Genomic DNA, 23,957 nt, shown 5'->3' with positions numbered 1-23,957 from the left:
TTACTATCTTACTTTTTACTAATACTTTTTAGTATTAAACTTTTATATAATACTTTAGATAATAGAATCTCTCTATAATAGAACTCTTTTCTACTAAACTAACGTTTATATACTTTCTTACCTATACTAACTACTTTACGTTCTTATAGTAATATATCTTTATACTCTCTAATATCTATATATTATAAAACTATATCTATCTTAGCGTATTCTACACTTATAGTTATAATACTTTAATTCTAGTAGCTATATCTTAGAAGCTATATAATATATTCTCTATAAGATAGTATACTCTTATAGTACTTATACTTAATATAGTACCTAAACATTTATTAGTGTAGACTAGAAAGTTAAAGTCTAATAAATTAAATAGCTTTAGCATATTCTAAGTGTAAAGAATACTTAACTACTTTAAGAATTATAGCTATATACGTAGATAATCTTAGTATCTAGAAAATTAGAATATTAGAGAGCTAGAAGCTAAGTAATAGTATACGTAGTTAGTATATATAAGATAGTAATTATAAAGCTATTTATATTACTACTAATAATATATAATAAAGCTAAGTATATATAACTTAAAAAAGATTATAATATTTATATAACTATACTCTTAATATAGCTATAATTTACTACGTTAGATATTCTAGAGTTTTAAGATCTATATCTAAGCTTATAGTATAGTAGTAGATTAAGAATAAAGTATAGCGTAGCTACGTAGTAGAAAACCTTATATAGATATTTACTCTATCTTACTATATATACCTATAAACGTAAGTAATATTAGTAAAGAGTAAAACTATTAAGATAGTAACTTTATTATAATAATAACTCTATAGACTTTATAGCTTTTTAACTTTTAAATAATAACTATAACTTTATATAAGTAATATATCTAACTTTCTCTATACGCTCTTTATTCTTAATAAAAGTATTACTAATAAAGTTAGCACTACTATATCTATTAACTATATATATAATAGTAATAATTATAGTATTTTAACTCTACTCTTAAGCGCGCCTACTATAGCGCTAGTAGTAAGAACTAGAACTTCTAGGTAGTAACTAGTTCTTATAATAACCTACTTATATACTAGAAAGTTTATAAGCTTTCTTCTACTAGTAGTACTAAGCTACTTATTATATTCTTCTTTATCTTACTCTAGCTTAGTAAAGTGCCTAAAGATTACGTAAAGTAGTTATAAGTAATACTATACGCTAAAGATATAGATAAGAAGAAGTTTAGAATTAATACGCTTATAAATAACTAGTACTTTATTTTTCTTAATAAATTCTTAAAGAAAGAAAATCTAGTCTTTATTACGCGTATTATTAAGAAAGATAGAAAAGAGATAAAAGTTAAGTATTTTCTATAGTTAATAGATAAAGTATAGAATTAGATATAGATAAATTAGTAGTTTAATAAGAAAGTAATTATATACTAGTACTAGTAGTTTAGTAATAAGAAGCTAGATTAAAGTTAGTATAAAGCGCCTAAAAACTAAAGATATATAGTAGTAAACTCTTACGTAGATAAAAGTAGCTATTATTATATACTTAAAACTTAATAGTAATAATAGATAATTTTCTCTTTTTTCTTTTATTTATAAGTTATTTTTTATATCTATTCTTAATTCTATTATTCTATAAGAAAGCTTAAGTTATCTATTATATAAGCTTCTACTAACTATAGTTACGCTAGCTAGTAACTATAGTATAGCTACTATACTAGTTAGTGTAATAATTATAAAAGCAACGCTTATACTACTTAATATCTATACTATCTTAATTAGTTTCTTAGATATTAGCACTATTCTACTAACTTCTAACTAGTTTAAGAACTTTATTATAGAAGTAATAAAAACTAATTTATATCTAAAAGAGGTTAGAGTAATACTAAGAAGGTACTCTAGTAGTATATATATTAGAGCTATACTCTATAAATACGCTAAGCTAGTAAAAAGATTAATACTAGGTAAACTATTAGACTTTATATATTTCTAACTTACGCTAGAGTAATACTTATTCTTATTAACTATACTACTCTATAGATTATTAAGTAGATACTTAATAGTAGATATACTATTTAATCTAAAGTTGCGTCTTAACTTAAATAAAGCTTCTAATAGAAAATCTAATAGATTAGAGGCTAGCTAGTAGTTATCTATCTTTATATTACTTAAGATAGTTTTATAGTCTACTATAAAGTAAAGCTTCTTAAGCTTTATAATAAAAGATACTACTTAGATATTATTAGCTATACTAGATAGAATTACCTAGATAATACTAGTTAAGAAAAAGTTACCTTAATTAGTAGTTAAGAGAAAGTATATTCTAAGCTAATTATTTTATAGTTTATAATTAAGAGCTTTACGTAGCTTAATAGCTATTTAGAAGTATTATATTAAAGAGTTTTTATTACTTATTATAAGCGTAAGTAGTATAATCTTCTTAAGTATATAAGTAAAGAGACTAGTTATTACACTACTATTAGCTAGCTCTAGAAAGCTAAATAGTAATAGCACTTCTAGAAAACCTCTAATAAGACTAGATAAGAGATTAATAAAGGCTAATCTTATAGTAGTAAGTTTCTTAATCTAATTCTAGTAAAGTTTTAGTCTATTATAGTTTCTAGTGTAGTAAAAGTATTAGCTAATTTCTACTAAGAATAGATTTTAGTAGTCTACTAACCTAGTGTAGTTTATAATATTTACTTCTTTATACTAAGATTAGGCTCTAAGATTTATAGAGATCTAGGTAAAGCTAGTGTATAAACCTTTATTAAGCTAGAAGCTTAGCGCGTATATAATAGTGCCTAGAAAGTAGTTAAATTAAGTAGATAAAGCTATAATAATATATATAGTATAATAGAAGTTTTCTATCTAGACTAGCTAATTCTATTTAGCACTATCTAGGTAGACTAAGTATTCTAGAGGTGTAATCTAATACTTAGCTAAAGTCTTCTTACTTATTAGAGAATTTTAATATATAGTAGTACTATTTCTAGTAGTAATAGTTATATCTTTATAATATATAATCTAGTTCTATATACCTCTAAAGCTTTATATATCTTAGTATTAAGAAAGTATACTAAAGTTTCTTAAAAGTGTAGATAGAGGTAAAGATATAAACGTAATCTTAGTTCTATTTATACTTATCTAATATCTAGTCTTCTTAATTAATATACGTATATAATACTATATATTCTTTTTAATAGTTATATTAATAGTAAAGTACTAGGCTTCTAGTATAGATAGTGTACTCTAGTTTACTAGACTCTATCTAGTAGTAAACACTAGTGTATTTAGAGGTAAAAGAGTTTAGTTAGTATTTATAAGCGTGTTCTACTTAGAGTATTTAGATATAAGTATAAAGTAAGGCTCTAGTAGTAGTATTACACTTACTACTTTCTAGTCTACGCTACTATAAGTAATCTTTACGTTAAATTCTAGTGTGTAATTAACTACGTTAACTTCTAGAGAAGATTGCGCACTAGTTTAGCTCTAGATATATACTTTTTTATTTGTAATCTTCTACGTAGATAGCGCATTTCTAGTATCTATATATACTACTTAAGCAACGCGACCTCTAAGGTCTAAAACGCAATTTAAAGTCTTATTAGATATCTATAAGCAGCTTAGTAGTATTTTAGTGTCTAAGTTTAAGCTTATTACGCGAAATTCTAGATAATTAATTATAATAGAGCTATTTGTAATTAACTGTGCAGTCTGCTATTACTAGCCTTCTTAGACGAAGAAGCTTTTAATATATCCTATTTCTGTAACGTTAAAAGTTTCTACTCGGAAAGAGTTAGATAGTCTATTCGAGAATGTCTAAGGCCCGTCCGAGAAGGGCTCTTCCACGCTACGGTATTCTTCGCTGTACTTTACTTCGATCTGCACTGTTCCAGAAATTGCTGAAACGTGGAAGAACGGGAAGCCGGCTACCTCAGTGCCGTAGTCGAGTGTAACGAGTAGGCTATCTGGCGATAGGATCAGGGTTTCGTTCGTCCACGGCTTCAAGCCCGATGATAAGAGTGCAGATTGCTGTAGGTGTGATTGAGGTGCAATTGAGCCATATTCGACGAAGCTATTATGTAAGTGGACGGTCTTCTGTATGTATCACTAGAGCCTTACGCAGTCGTCAATGGGTTGACAAGAATTGTGATAATCGCAAAACGCTGAAGAAGATCCATCGCTGCTTCCGTGCGAGGTGATCTTGACAGGGCTTTCGTTGGCAATGCGGCCGGACCATGATTATAACCAGCGGTCGTCCCTACAACAACAACTGATGGTCGGAAGGTGGTGGAGAAGGAATAGCCGATGGAATGGTGCCTCTCGGTGCAAATGTAACCGACGCGATGTAGCTTCGGCAGATATCCGCTCACCATTGGCCAGTTCAGTCGGAGCGTTCTTGAAACTAAGGGTTCTCTGGGCAGCCGGGTACCCCGCACGGGGACTTCCCCACAAACCATCGTATCTCGTATCTCGTTTTGTGCAGTTATCGTACGGGGAACCTTTTCTAGTTTCCGTCATAGGGTACAGCCTGGATGATGCTCGGTCGGGCTCGGTCGGGTTCGGAGCAATGCTTGTGGCCGCATTGACGTTGCTTTTATCGTGCTACGATTCTGCGCTCTTCTCGAATCGTGTGAAATCTTCTCTTAACATATTTTGCAGAATTGTACCCGCCCTCGCAGACTGCGCGATAGCATCTTCAACGGCTTGTACATCGCTCATACTGATCTGCAACGTCCCGGACAAGAGCTCTTTGGTGATGTCATCTCCTGTTGTGACTGTCATCTTCTTCGTACCCGTGATACCCAAGTCGACCTTTGTGGTAGTCGCCCACGGTGTGCTGTACCACAACCACATCTTCCCGCCGCATGGTATCCAGTACCGCCAGCTAATGTTGTAACCCTCGTTCGCTGCGCCTTTGGGTCGGAAGTTGGAAGGCAACGTCGTCTCGGGGTCCGGGACTTGTTCGTCGGCGATGCGACCGGAGAGCACGCGACACGACGGTATCAGTTGTATCGCGCCAGAGACACGGACAGCCAAAATACATGAATCGTAAAGATCCATTCCGGCCAGAGGCGAGCCCATGAGCCATGCGACACTTGAGAGTAAAGTGTCACCAATGACGCCGACCACAGTGACGCCCAGCTCCGATCCTGAATCTGCACGCGTTGGAAGCTCGAAGTAGTCTGTGTACTCCAAATTGGCGTCGCTCAAGAGCCTCCCAATAATCACGGGATCTTGTGCGTCGTTTGCATAGCTAAGCACGCCGCGGGGGTGGTTCAGAATTTGGTGCTTCGACACTCCAACCGCCAGTCCGAGTAGCCGCAAACTTAACTCGGGTGGCCGGTTCTCGTCCGTTATGTTCGGTGTAATGATGTGTTTCATGTCGTCTACCTGCTGTGCGAAGTGAAAGAAGATCGATCGAAGCGCAAGCCAGATGACCTGGAAACCAAGCCAGATCCGGAAACAAACGGCCGGCTCATTCGAAAGAACGGCGTATGTGCCGAGAAGGGAAGTAATGCAAACGGCGGCGCCTATAATCCAGAATATCTGCCACGCGCGACCTCTGCGAAGGTTGACAGGTACCCCGAGGAGAATCCTGCGCTCTCCCCCAATCACTTGCGGTGTAGGCAGCGACCCAGAGACGACATCAAAATGTCTTGACTGCTCGCCAGGTGTTGTAGCTCTTCCGACGTGAAACAACTGCAACGCGATCGCCGAGAAGAAGGTGTACGCCCAGATGACTCCAGTAACCAGGAAGACGCGTCGAGAGCCGAAGTGGTAGAGCAGATACATCTCTACGACCTTCAGCAAGGTTGCAAACGTAATAATCCAGTCGTTTCTGGTCTGTGAGCGTTGTACAATCTCCCAGTAATGATCTCGCATGTAGACGTGAGCTTGTAGATGCTCCCCAGGTTGCATTACTGCACAAGATCGCAACGGGCCGGCCGTCCATTCATCGAAAGCGTAAACATCTTCGAAATCTTCGCTCCCAGCGGTTATCAAAGTAGAACCTTCGCTGGTCTGAAGTCGATTAGACATGTCCTCGTATGTGCTTCTTAATTTTGACTTACCTTGGTCCATTTCACCGTCACTCCAACAGCACTGCCAGTGACTACGCGACTGTTTGCCTTCCTACTCAGACTCATGCAACACCCAATAGCCTTATCAGAGCCACTGGTTCTCACACCAACGGTATCTCGAAGCCATCCTGGTGTGCAGGCGGATATGCATGCTTTGACGATGAAGATCGACCCAAAGGAGCTCAAAGCCGCCCATGGCAAACCGCAAGCGCCGCGATTCCCTAGAGCAATCAATTCAGCAGTCGAGCCCCCGATCACAGCAGTCAGAGCCGCGATCTCGACCAGACCGCCGCTGAAGTTCACCTCCTCTCCTTCGTCTAGGCTGCTAGCGCATACATGGAACATGATGGCGACAGTGGGTGGTTGTCTTGCGCTGCGGAATGGAAATGAGGCGATGCGACGCTTTTATGATCCAGCTGGCACCGGTTCCGGTGTATGATGCAGCCTGGCGTGATGCCCGTTCAGCTTCGGAGGGGTAGTTGTGGCTGGTCTGTACAGGCTCTCATTCGTCTGCGTCAGCATACACAACTCTTGGCTGCATTTGCAGTCGCAAGTATACTGGTTCGCTGTGAACAGGCTTGCCGCCTATGGAGTCGTCGGCAGCTCTTGCAGACATCCTAAGCTGCACCTATTCTCTTTGCGATAGCGACAGGCGCGGTAAGGGGAACTTATGTAAATTACACAGTCTAGGCAGCTTGTGCGCGTCAAGCCATTTCCGGTCTATTCGACGCGTCAAGCCTCGTGGCACAGCAGCGGCGGCATCAGGCAAGATGGACTCATCGCAGCTGTCATCGCGACGATTAGCGAAGACTTGTTGCAGCACTGATTGGAGTGCGGTCTGGTCGCGATGGTGGTATGCGTTGTCACGCAGGGCATTGTTCAAGTGGTGAGGCAAGGTTGAGACGGGTCCATTGTTGGTGGTGAGGCAAAGTGTTGGGATGTTGGCACGTGCCTTCCCAAGCGCCCGAATCGCCGCATGCAACTTCACGCGAGCGCAGCAGGCTTACAATCATCATCTAACCCGCATGAATCGCATCATTAGTTTCGCCTCGCATTCTCGCAACCGCACTTCAATCGATATATTTGGGTCTTTGGGGGACCACCTCCAAGAATACAACGGTCACTGCAGGGTGCTGTAATTTCCTAATCTGCATTTTATTACTAATACGACATGCAAAGTCTGCCACCTAACTTTCCAGGTTGTGTACTATTAAATATACAAGATTGCCGCCAACAGAATGCAGGAAACCAACAGACCGAACTGCCCTGCGTAGGACTGTACCGCTGATCCTACAAAGACCTGACGACGCTGCTGAGCCTGGTGTTGAGTCGGCACACTCTGAGGATTGCGGAAGACATTATCAGGGTCGACAGCCGCCTTAATCTGCTGCAAGCGAGGCACATTGCCGCCCCAGTAGGCCTGCTGAGGGTCCGCAAGCTCAGGATCGACGTAGCCTGGGTACGCGCCATCATCGCACGTCTCCTTCTGCACTAAGCTGCTAAGGCCAGACAAGAACGTCTTGGACGCGTCGGCGACGGGGCCCCCAAGATTGACGACATAGCTCTGCATGAAGTAGGCGGCGTCGCGGTGCCAGTATGCGGTAGCGGTCTGCGGGACATCGGCGATGGCGCCGCCTTCGAGATCCCAAATGACGAGCCAGACTGGCGCTCCCTTCTCGGTGCCATTGATGTAGGAGAACATGGATTTGATGGCTCCGTCCGAAAGCAGTTTGTGACTGGGCGTCTTGACACTCTTGGCGTAGAAGGGGATGGGGAAGCTGCCGCTGGCTGTCAGGTCTGGGTCGCCGAGTCCGGGGAACGGAAGTTCGCCAACGGTGATGTCCACAACGACGGTTGAGGTATTAGCAGGAAGGATGGACTGCGCGTTCAGCTTATCGAAGTCGGACTTTGGGCCGTAGAAGTTGCCGTTGATGACCATCGAGCCCTGGCTGAGAGTCATGGTGCTGGAGAATCGGCGGTCGAGATTCTTCTGCGTGCCGAACTTCTGCCATCTTTGGAAGGTGCTTGCGAAGGCATTTGCGTCGTCGGCCGCGATGGTGTAAGCATACTTGGTGATATTCTCGGGGGCGGGCGCAGTCTTCATGGTGAACTCTGTGACGATGGCGAAAGAGAAACCGGCACCTCGGATGGCGAAGAACAAGTCGGGGTTCGTGCTTGCACTAGCTGTCACGGCGGTGCCGTTTGCGAGCACACATTGCGCTGACACGATTTGATCAGCTCCGACGCCCAGCTGGCGACTGAGCGTTCCGAGACCTCCAATGGTCAAGTGGCCACCCGTGCCGATGACGGCTACTTCGCCGTATGCCATGACCCGCTTGAGAGGTAGAAGCTTCTCGGAGATGTTGCCGAGGAGGTTTCCCTGTGAAAGGTGTGCACGTCAGCGCATGTACAACAAAGGGCATTCATCACAGGTGTAGTGTCAGGAAGTCACTTACCGGACCAAAAGTTACCGTGTGGTCACCCTCGTTATACGAGAAAGATGCCATGTTCTTCATGTCAACCACCAATGAGCCATTGAACCCTCCCAGTGCTATATACGACGTTCGTGTTAGCAAGTTCTTAATCGCAAGTCGTCCTTCTGGGTTCAGGCTTACCATAGTTGGCATAGCTATGGCCGCCGCTGCGCGCCTGGACCGCAACTCCTGCGGCGTTCGCACACTTCACGACCTCCGACACTTGCTCTTGCGTCTTTGGGAATGAAACCGCGGCCGGAACAATGTTGTAGTTGAGATTGTATGGGTGTACATCTCCCTGCAAGAACATCGGATCATTCGGTAGCATCCAAGTGCTGGTATCGTTGCTAAGGGCCGTTTGGAGACATCGCACGAAGGGGGCATTCTGGGCTGTAGCAGCAGTCGCGGCCGTCAATACGGTCGCTGCCAAGAGGTTCTTCATCGTCGAAACCGATGGTGAGGCTGAGGTATGGTAAGGACTGTTGGTGGGCGAGTATGGCGAAGTAGAGAGATGATAAAGTCCTGAAGCGAGCGGATGAAGAAGAACTCAAGGAAACGAGCGCTTGGAAAGGCGATTCCATCATCTTATGTCGAAAGACCTAGTTTGCTTGGTTTGTCGCCCGAGGCTCAAGCCTTATTCCAGGATGTCCAGGTAATCTTACATACCGCCGTCTCCGACGTCAGCCCTCTGTCGTTCAACAACGATGCCTCCAGTAACCTTCGCACAGCGCGAAGAATAGACTACGTCTTTAATGCAAACTGGGCGTTGATTCTGGTTCACGCTGGTTCCTCAAGCTGCCATATCGCAGGCGCAGATTCTCGAGCATCTCGAGGCTGCACCTGGGCAGCGTCTCCGCACGTCATCGCCCTTGTGCGCGCCACCACGATGATGCGCAACCAAGAAACTCACTTTCCGAAAGAACGACCGGTAAGCACAAAGCTGACAGAACGAGGCTCAAGGCGGGCAAAGTAGTGGTTTTACTTCGGTGTTTGGGTTCGAGGCGCACTCTATTTATCAGGGGAACGTGTCCTCGACCAATCACGGAGGATCGCTGGAAAGATCCCCCGCGTTCCACATCCACGCATTGATTGAACGCTGGCTCTTCCCTACCGGCACCATCCGGGGCATTGAATTGCTTACTACGCTAGGTATGCCACGACTGTTTGGCAATATAGCAAGCACGCAAGTTCCTTCTCACCCCGACACTGGCGTCGTGTTCGGACGCTCAGTACTGCTTGGGAGCGTCAGCGCAATGCGCGTCGCCTTCCAAGGTTTGTAGAGATGACGGGCGCGCTCCTCAGCGGAGGTCCATCTGCCCACACAAGATACCAAGACTAGCAGCTGTGGACATGAACGCCGTCGGCCTCGTGCCAGAACCCTAGCCTTAGGCACGCAGCTCTCGCGCCGTATGTCTGACCGTGATGCGCACCCGGCCAGTCTGCATCTAGTGAATGGAGATGGACAACCGCGACCTCGGGAGGCCACTTAAAGCCAACAACACGCCGCCGCCCATTGTCGCAAAGAAACACAAACGTCAGCTGCAACGAGCGCAGTCAAAAGGTCGCCGAACTCAGAATGTCTCGCCACATAATAAAGAACGACAGGCCAGCACGCGCACTCCAGTCGCGTCCTTCTAGAGGATCTTATGACGGGCTCTCCCGTGAGCGTCCTCTGTTGCCAACAACAAAGCACACGATGCGCTGCTGGTGCAAGTCCACGGCCCGACACGAACGTTGAGGATCGGGCGAAATGGAGCCGACATAGCACTCGGTGGTCGACAGAACGGCTTCCGGTGGATGCCGTTGATGTAAGCATGCCAACATCGGACATCCTCGTCGGCTATTCACAGAAACGCAGTCAGGGAACAATATACCGCTTTCTTCAAGATCTCTTTTTGTTATGCTCACAAACTTCGCTTACGGTATCACGGGTGGAAGATAACAAGAGCCAGTATCGAAATAACCAGATGCGGTGAGTTCCGTTTCGTTCTGGGAAAGCAATGATCACATTGGAACCCTAATCGGATTCACAGCTATGAAATGTATCAACTCGCTTTTCTGGCGTGACTTCTCGCCTCCTACTTCGCCCCATTCCCCTCATCCTTCTTCTCCGGCGTAGGCGCAAACTTCGAGCGTTCCCGAATCGGGCCACCATACTTATAAAACACAAACGGAATAGGCGCAAGCACACAAGCCATCCCAGCAATAAGCGAGCCACCGCCCCCAACACCAAGAGCGTCAAACATGTACTGCGTGAACAGCGGCGCAGCAGCACCTGCAGCGGAGCGCACAACGGTATTCGCTGCCAACGCGCTCGCAGCGTACATGAGATATGTGTCGGTGAGGTAGTTGAGATAAGCGACGAAGATCAACAAGATAGAAGTCGAGAGGAAGACACCGCCGAGAGTAGGGACGACCCAGTGAACGCTATTGTACTCTGCGGACCACGCGAACCAGAACATTGTGATGGGGAACATGACGCCGCCGAGCATCGCTACAGGAAGACGGTCTTCGGGTGTGGCTTTGTAGCCCGCTTCTGCTCTTTTTCTGTCCCTGGCTGTGTTCGCGAAGATGATGGCGCCGCCGATGGCGGCACCGAGGGCGGAGCCGATGAGTGGGAGTTCGCCGACGCCGGAGTTCCAGCCGCGGTGTTGTTGGAAGACGATGGGGTAGATGGTGAAGAGCATGTAGAGTAGGGCGTATACGACCGCGAGGTAAATGGCGACGGCGAAGGAGATGGGGTCGATGAGGATCTTCCACGGTCGGGTGAGGGCAACATGGAACATGCCTGCGAGTGTCCTATCTGTCACTTCAACTGGTGCCTTGACCTGTTCATAGCCAGGGATCTTCATGGCGCGTATGCGCTTGGCTTTGTTGCGGAGCACGATTGAGGGCAATGTCTCCGGAATCGTGAACATGAGTATCTCGGTAAAGGCACCCAGCCAGAGAAGAACGTAGAAGCACCATCGCCAGTCTTTCTTCAGTTGGAGAAAGCCTGATATGACGGGTCCGAGCGAGGGGCCGATGAAAGTCATCATGGAGAAGGCAGCCATTGCATTTCCACGCTCGAGAGGTCCCCAGATGTCTGCAAGTACACCTGGTGCATTGGAGAGAGGGGCACTTGCGAAGGTACCCGTCAAGAAACGACCCACCAGGAGCCCACCGAAGTTCGGCGTGAAGGCGCAGAGGAAGTTGAAGGCCAGGTAGAGCGTAAAGGTAACGTAGAAGATGTATCTGCGACCGAAGAATTCCGAAAGCGGGGCGAATACCAAGGGGCCAGCGCAGTACCCCAGAAGGAACAAAGTAATAACTAGGCCCCCAGCCTCGGTGGAGACGTGCAGGTCTGTCGATAGAGACTCAAGCGTGCCGGAGGGGCTGGACGACGCGAACGTAGCGTTCACAACTAGGGTGACCGACACCACGGTGATGTACCATCTTCTTGCGGTGGACCAGTTCTTAGGGTTCTCGATATCATTGGGGCCGAACTCAAGCAACCCTTCATCGTTAAGGTGTATTTCTTCGGAGGCTTCTATGTCGCCGGTCTTGTATGGCTTCGCTGTCGGCCGCGACAAGAATCGCTCGAGCTTTTCCATGATTGACGATGAGGATGGGGTGTGGGGAGAAGGCACAGGTGGAAACAAGCCTTTCCCCACGGCTTGGTGCGTTATACATAGGACTACTCAAGCCACACTGCTGCGCGGATGATGAAATTGGTTCGGCCGAGGCCATGGTTGGTAAGGGTTCGGAGCTCGTCATTCCGCGGAGGGCGCCAACCGAGCGTCCGCATAAATCCACAGCGTCATCGAATCATAGAGGTCGGTCCAACGTCAGCTCTGACTTCGAAACTGTATATTTCTGAATTGTAACCGATGAGTTGAACTGCGATGACTCCATTCACACAGACAAGCCGATGCTGATGGGTCAGAGTGGTCGGACGGTCGCGTCGTGAGTGGAAATGTGAAGGGTTTTGGCGCTGTTAAGCGGTTTTCGGAGATAATGAACGATGACATCAACAGGTTGCCGCGCCCCAATTTTCGGCGATGCTTTTTCTTGGTCTCTACACAGCAGACACTCGAGGTCATCCGTCTTGCGCGCAAAACATTGACGATGATGTTCTATAAATGCCCTTGTGGCAATGAAAACTTAGTGGTGGTAGAATCACGCCTCTAGGAAACAGCTGGTCGCACAGGAAGATCCGACAGCATGCCACACGGATGTCAGCTTAGGCATCCAAGCTAAGGGAGAGAAAAGGACGGGTTGCGCGGAAGGGTGGAGTTGAACGGTGGAGCGGAAGCGCGGCCGGCTTATGGCTTTGGGGGTGGATGCAGGTGGATGGTCTACCTAAAGCTGTCGTACTTCAGGCGCGCTGCGAGCCTTGAGTAGGGTCTGCATCATCGCTGTAATACCCATCATCGTCGGCGCTCGCTCTCCCAGTCAACTCATACTCTCCAACATCAGCCAATTTCGCCGCAGGGCCGTCATCAACGTCCTTGAACATGCGATAGAACACGACGCCCGCGACTCCGGCAATCAACGCCAATCCAAAGTACAACCACTGCAAGTGCGGGTCTCTTGCCAATGGAGCAATCAAGATACCTAGAGCGCTTCCACCCGCGCTGGTGAGCAAGAAGAGACTCATGATGAAGCTCTTCATATTCTCCGGTGCCTTCGCATATGCCAGTTCCAAGCCGGTAACACTAGCGAGAATCTCGCTCAGTGCGATCAGCACGTATGCTGGGGCTTGCCATGCGACGTGGACTTCGTTTGGTTTGAACTTCCCCTCGCTGATCTTTCCTGCGTCGCAGTTCGATGGACTGTAGTAGCAAGGTGGTGCCGCGTAGATCTTTGACTGGAGAGCGCCTGCGTAGAGCATGGCGAGCGCGGCCATGAGGAAGCCGAGAGAGATGCGCGTTATTGGCATCAATGCGATGTGTAGTCGCGTACGAATGAATGGATAGACGAGGCGGTCCATGATCGGAATTAGGATGATGATGGTGACGGGATCGATGTTGGGAAGAATGTCGTTCGGAAGGCCATGCAACTCCATTTGACCGGCTTGCGAGACGAAGTTGTTCAGCATCTGCGAGTACGAGAGCCAGTAGATTGGGAAGAACAAGAAGACTTTGCATGCGATCAGCGCGGTCTTCAACTCGTCGATAAACTTGTCGTCCCAAGTCACCTTTGACCTGCTTCTTCCGTGCCCTTGAGCGGATGCTTTCGCTTTGTCAAGATCTCCGCCGTTTCTTGCGGCGATGTATAGGGCGCGAAAGCAGTTCCCAATCACCCCACCTTGAGGTGGCTTGATGATGTACTGCTTCCTCCCTCTCACCAACACCACATAGCCCACGCAGAACATGATCAATGGAAGAAGATATGCGCTCCAAAATCCAACATGCAACTCCAACATAGTCGTTGCGATCGCAGAGATCGAGCCTACATTGATGCACATGTAGAATATCATGTAGATCCTCTGCACCGTAATCTCCGGATCGACAATGACGCGCTTTCCTCCGGGCAAGTCCTTAACGAAAGGTTTGTTGGACCGCACTTGCTCCGCGATCAACGGCGACACGTTGCTCTTGATGCCACCAGTACCCAGGCCGATGACCAGCATCGCGACAATTAGTCCAGGGTATGCGGCTCCGCCTCGAACCGCCCACGGCAAGCTGGTAACGAAGAGAATCGCGATGCCGACCATGTACACCAAACTGAACCACTTGATCGTCGCATACTTCCCAAGATATTGGTCCGCAACAACGGCGCCAAATAAAGGCGTGAGGTAGCACCAGAATTGGAAGAAGTTCGTCATCGCTGTCGCACCACTCTGCTTCAAGCCAAGAGCGCCAGGCAGGCCATTGGGGTCGTTGTATTCGTTGGCGATGTAGTTCTGGAAGGGCCCGGAGAGTCCGTAGTAGGCGAAGCGCTCACAAAGCTCAACAACGGCGACGAGAAAAGCGCCATATGGCAACGTATCCGCTACGCGAGGCAGAAATAGCAGATCCTCTGCTGTCGGTATGGAGCCAATGTGAACAGGCGCTTCAAAGGGAACGGCGTCCGCGTCTTCATTTGCGACGTCTTTGCCATGTACTGTGAGGTTTGCACTTGCGGTCTCGGTCTGCGCAACAGTCGTGTAGGCACCCCGCTCTTCACCATTCTGTCGCCAAGATGAAGCCATGTTGAATTGAGTTGTTCGATTAGGTGTTCCTTGGTTATGCTCTCTTGGTGCTTGGTGGTCCTATTCACTTGATTGGGACCCGTCACGGCGATCAAAGTCTCTTGCTGCTATATCCTGTGCGCACGCTCATGGCATGGTCGGAATGCGTATTGCGTTCATGGCGGCGCGGTGTTGCCTGAAATATGGAGACTGAGCCGTGAGTTGATGAGATTGGAGATGAAGACACGCGTTCGCGAACACGGGAAGGTGAGACGGTGCTCGTGTCCGGTCTAGGCCGGATCGGTTGCTGAATACCCCACAACACATCACAACCGTTCAAAGCCATGCCTTTCGCAATCGCACATGAACCATCATATTTAAATGCAGTTAGGACTGATAGCTATCGCGAGCTGGGCATGCTACTAGTGGGCAAATGTTGCTTCTGCCGAATACACCCGCTCAAGAAGAAAGGCCCGTAGGTACAGTGAATAGAATCGCGATCGCCCTTCGAAGCGGACTTGAAGGGTGCGCGACAGTCCAGCGAAAGCGAATCAAGGCCTTTGCATCAAACGCATCTGATCGAGTGCCGACCGCAAGTACATCCGCCCTGACTACCTCTTAGCAGATCAATCCTCCTACATACCAGTAGCCAAACCCCTTAAACTACCCTCCCCTCCTCTTCTCAAACAAGCCCCTACCTAGGCGTAGCAGGCGGCGTCATCATCCCACCTCCACCTCCACCTCCACCTCCAATCATACCACCACCCTCACCCGCCTCACATTGCGAGACATGAAAAGCCCTCAGCACGTTCTTATTCTCCGAGAACTCCTCCCACGCACTCTCATCCTCCAGTATAGCCGGCATGCGCATCCTCACGCACTCGATGATAGCCTTGCGCAGTCCACGGTCGTTCTCTGGGCATTGCTCGTGGTAGATGCATGTAGCCAGGTCGACGATCATGAGAGGATCGGTTATGAAGGGAAGGCGGTCGATGATGGCTTCGGCGGCGCGGCGCTTAATGGGTTCGAGGTTGTACTGGGTTGGGGGTTAGTATGAAGGTAGGGAAAGAGAGGTACGAGAGCAGTTACCTTGTCCGCGGCGATGAAGAGATCAAGGAGCTGGTTCATCATGAGCTCCTTCTCAATCTCCATACGAAGCGCGAAGTTGGTGAAGATGGAACCAGTGGTCGGGTTGTAGACACCGTACATCTCATCCAGGAGAGTGAAGACGACTTGTGCTGACTCTGGGAGTTCGATGGATTGCTTTGCGGTCTCGGAGAAGCCGCCGCTGCATACTGCTCTGAAGTAGTATGACTCTTTGCAAAGCTTGACGCGATGGACGCGGAATTGGCTACCACCCGCGACGACGGTGAAGTCGGACCACTCCCCCGTCTTCCGTAGGCGAGGCCACTCGGAAGCATCAGCCGGAACCGCCATCCAAGGTTGCGGAGCTCGGCTCGTGAAGCCCTGCTGTTCCATGTCGAAGTCGGGCTTGACGAATGCGACCTTCCTATCATCAACATCAGTCCCAGCCACAGCATCTAACACGAAATGACACATACTGTGGAACTTCATAGCTGTAGAAGAAATGGTTGCCAGCCGCCGTCGCAATGTCCTCTAGCACATCGAGGAAGCTGCGAGCTCGGTCTGGTGACGCAAACTCCAAATCTACCTGCAGATGCTGGAACAGGATCGATACTTTCTTGCTCTTGTCTCGCCAGGCTGCTGCGCGTGCGGTTTTGGCTTGGAAGTAGATTGGCTCGTTGGTTTCGGGGAAGCGCAGAACGGTCGCAAAGCCGGAGTGGTTGGTGCTAACGAAGCCGAATTCGGCGTTCGCGCGGTCCAGAAAGAGAAATGTAGGGCCAGTGGTCTTCTGCTCCTTGCCAATGGTGAAGGATTGGAGGAGCCAGACGACTGACGCGGAGTCCTCGGCGATGGACTTCGGGAAGGGAGGCATGTTGATGTGGAATGTTGAAGACCGTGGGAGAGATGCGGCGATATATGGGACAAAGGGTCGTTGGTGTAAGGAAGGTGTTAGTAAGGTACAAGATCAAGATAGAGAAAGTCGAGTTTGGGGCGGATTGTTTTCAGTACCAGCTTCGCGGTGATGAGGCTAGCGATCTTGTTAGCGGTGATCAGTGAGCGATGAGCGGAGATTGTAGCGCTGCCATCGCAAACAGAAGCCCAAAGCACCGCCCAATCGGCTTACTCAACCGAGCTACCATTTTTGAGTTCAGCGTGATGAAAAAAAATGAAGGAAGGTCTGCATGCCAGCGGCGCTCATTGGGAGGTGAAGGATGAAATCGATTATGATATTGCGACTCGGTGCTATCAAAGCCGTGGGCAAAGCCGAACCCTACAATCAGTTCCTTTGATCATTTAAATCCGACACTCCGTGCCAGAGGTCATGCCGTGATATGTACCGCGCCCTTGAACGCCGATGACCCAGATGTTGTACAGTAAATGCGAAAGAAGATCGTTGATATCGCGTAACGCCGCGCTTAAGATCGAGCTCACCAGGTCGTCGCGACTTGCGGGTATTCCTTCTTGCTGATCTTGAGGTCGTCGTAGACCGAGTCGTCGCCTGAAGCTTCATTAGCACACATCACATTTGCCAGCGGTTGAACAACGTACCGTGAAGATGCTCGACGCGCAGCTCATCCTCGTGTTCAAGCTTCTCGATCTCCTCTTGCGGGGTCTCCTTGTCGTGCTTCTGGTCCTTGGTGGTTGGCTCGACGCCGCTCTCCATCTTTTCGCCGATGAGCAGGATCTGGCAGTACTCATAGTCGAGGTATTTGGGCTTGACTTCGACCCAAGCCAATCCGCGGAACTCTTCGATGAACCTGGCAATGGTCAGTCATGAACCAGGATGTCATGTTGGGATCACTTACTCCTTGGGAAAGTCGGGCTTCTGAGGAAGCTGGGCGGAAGCCGGTCCGCTGCGCTCAGGGTTCTTGACGCTCATGACGAAGCTGCCCTGGTCCTTGATACCTAGGTCTTCCTGAACTTCTCCAAGCTCGGAAGGTATGGTGGTGGAGTATACGAGATGGCAAGTCCGGTCTTCAGTGCGCGTAATGGCGTACACGCCTTCCGCTACCGGTGCCACAGGCTCGGTGCGTCGGCTGCCTTGTGTCTTCGTCTCGTACTCGTCTGCACCAAAGAAGCTCTCCTTCAGCTCTTTGATGGAAGTGTTCGCCTTTTCGACAAATGCCATGAATTTATCGTTGTGCGACTTGGGGAAGACCTTCTTGGGCAGCGCAAACAGTCGGATGTTGTTATCATCGGCGAGGGCACCGTCGCCCAGCTTGGCTCCGGATGGCATTGGTCGGAGGACGAAGAAGGTACGTTGAAGGTCGCCAACGCTCTCGGATTCCTCGACGCCGACGCGGTTGCGGGTGAAGAAGTAAATGACGCCCTTCTCGAGGATGTTGGACGGCATTTGCTTTGCGCGCTGGGAGGACTCCTCGATCGCGCCTTCACCGTCTGCGCCAGTCTCCTTTGTCGCGTTGTCCGATTTGTCTTCGTTCTTCTCTGTCTGTGTAGTCTCTTCAGCCTTGGGGGCGGCGCCGGTGTTTTGTTCCGCCTGGTCGTCGGTAGTCTCCATATCGGTTGATGCAGGCTTGTCATCATCGCCATTGGCCAATGCCGTCGCATCGCTCGCATCGACGAGGTCTTCCGCGGCCTTCTTCTCGGCCTCCTCTACATCTCTGGAGTCTTGACCCCCATCCGAGGCGTCCTTCATCTCGCTGTCAGACTCCTTGCTGGTGTCCATTGTCTCCTCGATAGTAGCTTGCTTCTTGGACGCCTTGCGGTCGCGCTTGGGAGACGGCTCGACTTCGGGCTTGCGTTTGGTGCCGGCTGCGACATCGTTACCCTTTGCTGGGCTGGAACCACCGTCGGTGTTGCGTGCAGAGGAGCGTGTTCCTGCCATTGTGGATGCAGTGAGGTCAATTGAGTGAATTGGTGTAGATTATTGAAGATATGAGTGAAAGAATGAGAGAAGGATGGGAGACAAAGCAAAGGAGTAATGAAGGGGGCGGATGTTTGCGCGCGCTGGTGGTTTGTGGCAGGCGCGTCGCGTGAAATGGTGACGTCAATGGCAGTCATTAGCACATCGACGCGTCAGGAAGGCACGTGCAGCGTTGGACCATCAGATGGAAGCCGCGAGCGGTCATGAGCGAGGATTTGAGAGCGCGTGAGATAGCGTCGCGCATTCACGCGCTTGATGTAGCAAACCTATCGAAGCTATACAATGCCTTCGTATCGTACATCCTCTCATCGAGCGCACCCCGGTCCACGTAGACGAAGCCACAAACGACATTGCTTATTCGTACTTCTCGAGAAAGGCGTGAATGCCGTCGGCGATGCCCTCCGGACTTGGCTTCTCAGCGCATACATCAGGAGTGAAGCCAAACTCTTGCTTCAGATAATCGCGCGTGGTCGGACCGATAGTGCATATCAGGATGTCTCTCTGACCAGCAATAGCTTTGGCTCTCCCAGTCTCCATTTCCAAAAGCCCAAGGCTCTCAAGCATCGCTTGACATCCGCTTGGAGAGAATACAACGACCCACTGCCGTTTTGAGCCCTGATCCGCGTTTCTGCGCCAGATGGTCGAAAAGTCCTCCTTGAAAGACTGCATCTCTCCAGTCTCATATATAACCAATTCATCTACTCGCGCCCTCTCTTTTGGATCCAGCTCTTCTGACTGCAGGGTCTTTGGTATTATATCCCTCCTCTTGTCGCCGACCATGAACAGTACGGGTGGATTCGCAACACCTGGATGAAGGGCATTGTAATGCCGCAAGATGAAGCCAGCGAGAGCTTCGCCGTTGCCGGTTTCCTCTCCCAGGATTGGACACTTAAGACCCAGTGATCGCAGTCCGCGAGCGGTAGCTGGGCCTACTACGTACAGCGGCAGACTCTCTGGCAGCAGGTCGTCGATGTCGAGGGCGCCTTCTCTACGGATTTCCTCGACAACCTCGCTGAAGGCTTCGACTGCACGCTGCGAGGTGAAAATCAGCGCGCCATATGTCGCGAGACCCTGCTGCGCTTGTGGCACGAAGCCGCGATTGGTGACATGTTGGCGCACCTCACGCAGGGCATCTTGCTTGAACCTGTGCTCCAGGACGGGCACGAAGACGGGCGCATAGCTGCCGTTGTCGAGTTCTAGGAAAAGCTCTTCATACGTGTCTTTGGGCACTGACTTGGTCTTGAGTAGCAGAATGGGGATGCTGCCCCGCGATTGTTCCGCCATAGCCGTGGTTTGGTGTGTGCGTCTGGTGTTCGAGGCCCCGAGTGAAGGGTCAAGACTGCGGGCGGCACACTAGCCCGCCCGCTAAACATCGGGAAAAGTTGCCAGCATCCGTGGTTCACTCGAGACCCTCGAATTTAATAGTTGTCCTCCCACCGCCTGCACGCCTCGCCTGCACATTCACGACTCGGCGGTCTACCCAGCTCTTGCAGACCTCTCTCCCCCGCTGCAACGCCCAGTCAGCCCTCAACCCAATTGACTGCACAGCAAACATGGCCGACGTCGCAACTCCACCCGCCGCCCAGGCCTCGACCAACGGCGCTGCTGCCCCTCCGGCCAAGCAGCAGGTTGTCAAGCCCGACAAGCCCGACGAGGACAAGTACAAGGAGGAGCTCGCCAAGCTGGAGAAGGAGCACGCCGCTGCCCAGGAGAAGCTGGTGAGTCCATGTCCCCGTGTGGTGCGCGCAGTCGCACGGCCACGAGCTGACGGGTGGCTGCATCGCACACCACCACTCAATCCGGGAAAATTACTAACGACGGCCAGAACGCGTGCAAGGCCAAGCTCGACCTCGCCAAGCCCAATAACAAGGACTCGCCCAACGCGAAGCGCCAGCAGGAGCTCAAGACGGAGCTCAACGCCATCCGCTCCACCCAGCAGGGCAACAAGTCCGGCCGCAACTCCATCTTCGAGAAGATCAAGAAGCTCGACGAGCAGCTTAAGCAGCAGCTCAACGAGCTCAAGACGGCCAAGGGCAAGTCCAACTACAAGTCGGCCGAGGATGTGGACCAGGAGATTGCCCGTCTGCAGAAGCAGGTCGACGGCGGCATGATGAAGCTCGTCGACGAGAAGAAGGCCCTGGCCGAGATCAGCGCCCTCAACAAGGCCAAGAAGAACTTCTCCGGCTTCGACTCCCAGCAGAAGAAGATCGACGACATCAAGGCCCAGATTGCCGAGCAGAAGAAGCTGCTCGACGACCCGGAGAACAAGGCCCTCTCCGAGAAGTACACCAAGCTCCAGACCGAGCTCGACGGACTCAAGGCTGAGCAAGACGAGGCCTTCAAGAACCTGAGGTCGCTCCGCGAGGAGACCGACAAGGCGCGCGCAGTGCAGCAGGAGAAGTACCAGGCCCGCAAGGAGCTCAAGGACAACTACTTCCAGCAACTCCGCGCATTCAAGAACTACGAGTTCGAGGCGCGCAAGATCCGCAACGAGAAGAGGCGCCTCGAGCAGCTCCAGTACGTCGCCGGCAAGCGCAAGGAGACTGCCTCCAAGCGACTCGAGGAAGCCAGCGCACCTGCCTACGGCGACGAGATCATTGCCTGCGAGGGCTTGATCCGCCACTTCGACCCCTCCGCACTCCCTGCGAAGGAGACCACCGCCGCCAGCAAGTTCGCCGCTTCCGCCCAGCGCACCGTCGACGACTCGGGCCTCAAGGGTACCCGCATATCGAAGAAGGACACCGAGGAGGAGAGCTACATGGCTGGTACTGGTGGCAAGAAGGGAAAGAAGGGCAAGAAGGGCGGCGCTGCTGCCAGCAAGTTCAACTTGAACATTGGCATCATCGAGGAGCTCGCCAAGGTCGGCGTCGACCCCCCATCAAGCCAGGACGAAGTCCCCGCCACCGTCGAGAAGCTCCAGGCCAAGCTTGCCCACTGGAAAGAGGACCAGGACCGCAAGACCAAGGAGGTGAGTCATTCTACATACCACTGCGGGGATGCTGCTAACAAGTCTTCAGAACATCGCCAAGGCGCAGAAGGAGATTGACAAGCTTGAGGCTGAAGAGGCCGCAGAGGACGCCGCCAACGGCAGCACCGACGCCGCCCGCAAGCCCGCCCAGAAGAACCAAGCCGTCAACGGCGACGCTTCCGCCGAGGCTGAGCTTGCACAGGAGAAGGACGCCGCAGCGGACGCTGCTGACGACCTCGAGAAGGCCACGATCGAGGACAAGGAGACTGCCGCCGACGCATAGAGTGCGCAGTGTCAGACATTGTCACTAGGGGTGTTAGCCTCTTGAAATTTGGGTCATATTTCCGGGACATTGGCATGGTGTAGGATCTAGCCCACATCTTCATTTCTAGCTTGGGATCTGGAATCGGTACATTGTCCGCTATTGTTACGAGATACCAGCATGGCATGGGACGGGGTCACGGAGTGGAGTACGATGTGTCTCATTTAGACGCGCAGCAGACCTAAAAGGTTAATATCACCATCTCATCTTCATGCGTCGATCAAAGTGACAGGAACGACTAAGCATCTAGAACTTGGTCATTAGCCCAAAGAAGCATGACATGACGCAAGACCCTGAACTACAGACTAGACCATCCGCAACAGGAGCCGGTGCCGGTGACAGCCAAAAGGAGTTACCCCACATACATAGCGGGGTGGATGTGGTTCCCAAACGCGTGGTGGTGGTACTGATGACATCATTGGCAAAGTCCTACAAAGTCGCGCGACATTCTCAGCTCCCCTCCCACACACTACCTGCCTACCGATAACTACCCCTCCAAAGGTATGCTTTCCTCTCGTTTCCTTTCTCAGTGCATCGCAAGGACAGCGCGAAGGTCTCCTCGAACATTGTGCCTGCAGAAGCTGACGCCTTCTCCCCAGCTACCAAACAACCACGCCGCTCAACGCGTATTCTCTACAACCACCATCACCATGTCTGGCTTCAGCAACACCGACACCGGCTCCAAGATGGCCGACCCTTACACCCAGAAGAACCTCGAGGAGCCCTCTCTCAAGGAGAAGTGCGAGGACCTGCTTAACTTCGTCGACAAGACCAAGTTCTGCCTGTTGACCACACAGGCCGCAGACAGCGACCTCTTGGCCTCAAGAGCCATGGCTGTAGCTGCAAAGGTACAGCACACCCAATTGACTACTCAAGACAGTGCTGACAAACAACAGGAGGGCCACGGCTTCGACCTCCTCTTCCACACCAACACCGAGTCCGGCAAGACGGACGACCTCAAGGAGCACAAGTCCGTCAACGTCGGCTTCATCAACAACTCAGGCGAGTGGGCCTCCATCTCCGGCCACGCCTCCATCGAGACAGACCGTGACGTCGTCCGCAAGCACTACTCTCCCGCGCTCAAGGCGTGGATTGGCGATCTCGGTGACGGCAAGCACGACGGTGGCCCAGAGGACCCGCGCATTGGCATCATCCGCGTCAAGGTCAGCACCGCACAGTACGCTGTGTCGAAGCGGACGCAGATTGGCGGGCTTGTTGAGCTGGCGAAGGGGATTGCGACGGGTGAGGCGCCGAATGTTAATAAGCTGAGGCATCTTGACGAGGCCGAGATCCAGCAGTATAGGAGCCAGTAGATACATCTCTCCCTTATGATATTCCAAGAAAGGGGAAGAGATAGAACCATGATGAAGAAGAGACAAATGAATAATAATCATACATCCTACCACGATATCGTTGTTGCATCGTGAACTTGTTGAATCCGGGGATGACGTCACACAAGCGCGTTCCACCCTTGTCCTTCCGCGTCAAACCTCGGCGCCTTGCACAACCCAAAGCATTCACCCACCAAACACCCGTCGCATCCCCCATAACCTCCCTATACACATATACATATACAATGGAAGACCCAGGTACGTCGCCCCCTTCTCTCCAACCCTCCCTCCCCTCTCCCTCATCCCTCCACCGCGCATCCCGCTAACCAACCCGTCCCATCGCATCACAGTCAAAGAAATACCCGCCATCATCCACCTCCTCACGCAATCGCCCCCCTCCCTCCAACGCGCAACCATCGACAAATACTTCACACCCGACGCCGCCTTCTCGCATCCTTTTTGCCGCACATGGAGCCGACCGAATTCTAGGTGGTTGGTTGAGCGGACGTATCGCTGGTATAAGATTATGAGTCCGAGGATTGATTGTACGGTGGGGAGTGTCGGTACGTAGTAACCCAGGGGAGGGCGGAGGGGGGGAGATGGGGAGGTGATGGATGTCTCGCTCGATCTTTGCGCGTGCG

The 23,957-nt window shown here is 50.2% G+C and overlaps 9 protein-coding genes across 9 annotated transcripts; 2 read left to right on the top strand and 7 right to left on the bottom strand.

Annotated features, from left to right (window-relative positions):
- Positions 1-4,619: 4,619 nt before the first annotated feature.
- J4E87_010305 (uncharacterized protein) lies at positions 4,620-6,442 on the bottom strand (the record flags this gene model as incomplete). Its single annotated transcript, XM_049381879.1, has 3 exons — positions 4,620-6,038; positions 6,089-6,400; positions 6,434-6,442. 3 exons carry the CDS (start codon positions 6,440-6,442, stop codon positions 4,620-4,622), a joined length of 1,740 nt encoding a protein of 579 aa, XP_049228446.1.
- An 865-nt stretch (positions 6,443-7,307) lies between these two features.
- On the bottom strand, positions 7,308-9,013 carry J4E87_010304 (uncharacterized protein; the record flags this gene model as incomplete). Its single annotated transcript, XM_049381878.1, has 3 exons — positions 7,308-8,477; positions 8,554-8,648; positions 8,713-9,013. The coding sequence occupies 3 exons, from the start codon at positions 9,011-9,013 to the stop codon at positions 7,308-7,310; spliced, it is 1,566 nt and encodes a 521-aa protein (XP_049228445.1).
- A 1,636-nt stretch (positions 9,014-10,649) lies between these two features.
- Positions 10,650-12,164, bottom strand: J4E87_010303 (uncharacterized protein; the record flags this gene model as incomplete). Its single annotated transcript, XM_049381877.1, has 1 exon — positions 10,650-12,164. One exon carries the CDS (start codon positions 12,162-12,164, stop codon positions 10,650-10,652), a length of 1,515 nt encoding a protein of 504 aa, XP_049228444.1.
- Positions 12,165-12,928: 764 nt separating this feature from the next.
- On the bottom strand, positions 12,929-14,746 carry J4E87_010302 (uncharacterized protein; the record flags this gene model as incomplete). Its single annotated transcript, XM_049381876.1, has 1 exon — positions 12,929-14,746. The coding sequence occupies one exon, from the start codon at positions 14,744-14,746 to the stop codon at positions 12,929-12,931; it is 1,818 nt and encodes a 605-aa protein (XP_049228443.1).
- Positions 14,747-15,419: 673 nt separating this feature from the next.
- On the bottom strand, positions 15,420-16,682 carry J4E87_010301 (uncharacterized protein; the record flags this gene model as incomplete). The annotated part of the gene is made up of 3 exons (XM_049381875.1): positions 15,420-15,761; positions 15,815-16,235; positions 16,288-16,682. The coding sequence occupies 3 exons, from the start codon at positions 16,680-16,682 to the stop codon at positions 15,420-15,422; spliced, it is 1,158 nt and encodes a 385-aa protein (XP_049228442.1).
- Positions 16,683-16,759: 77 nt separating this feature from the next.
- Positions 16,760-18,656, bottom strand: J4E87_010300 (uncharacterized protein; the record flags this gene model as incomplete). Its single annotated transcript, XM_049381874.1, has 4 exons — positions 16,760-16,838; positions 17,243-17,309; positions 17,360-17,568; positions 17,617-18,656. The coding sequence occupies 4 exons, from the start codon at positions 18,654-18,656 to the stop codon at positions 16,760-16,762; spliced, it is 1,395 nt and encodes a 464-aa protein (XP_049228441.1).
- Positions 18,657-19,049: 393 nt separating this feature from the next.
- J4E87_010299 (uncharacterized protein) lies at positions 19,050-19,979 on the bottom strand (the record flags this gene model as incomplete). The annotated part of the gene is made up of 1 exon (XM_049381873.1): positions 19,050-19,979. One exon carries the CDS (start codon positions 19,977-19,979, stop codon positions 19,050-19,052), a length of 930 nt encoding a protein of 309 aa, XP_049228440.1.
- A 269-nt stretch (positions 19,980-20,248) lies between these two features.
- On the top strand, positions 20,249-21,946 carry J4E87_010298 (uncharacterized protein; the record flags this gene model as incomplete). Its single annotated transcript, XM_049381872.1, has 3 exons — positions 20,249-20,413; positions 20,521-21,663; positions 21,713-21,946. The coding sequence occupies 3 exons, from the start codon at positions 20,249-20,251 to the stop codon at positions 21,944-21,946; spliced, it is 1,542 nt and encodes a 513-aa protein (XP_049228439.1).
- A 689-nt stretch (positions 21,947-22,635) lies between these two features.
- Positions 22,636-23,298, top strand: J4E87_010297 (uncharacterized protein; the record flags this gene model as incomplete). Its single annotated transcript, XM_049381871.1, has 2 exons — positions 22,636-22,833; positions 22,882-23,298. The coding sequence occupies 2 exons, from the start codon at positions 22,636-22,638 to the stop codon at positions 23,296-23,298; spliced, it is 615 nt and encodes a 204-aa protein (XP_049228438.1).
- Positions 23,299-23,957: the final 659 nt, after the last annotated feature.

This window comes from Alternaria ethzedia (assembly GCF_023757985.1).
Source record: "Alternaria ethzedia strain BMP 0044 chromosome Unknown scaffold_45, whole genome shotgun sequence".
NCBI lineage: Eukaryota > Fungi > Ascomycota > Dothideomycetes > Pleosporales > Pleosporaceae > Alternaria > Alternaria ethzedia.
This window is presented reverse-complemented; position numbering and strand designations above follow the sequence as displayed.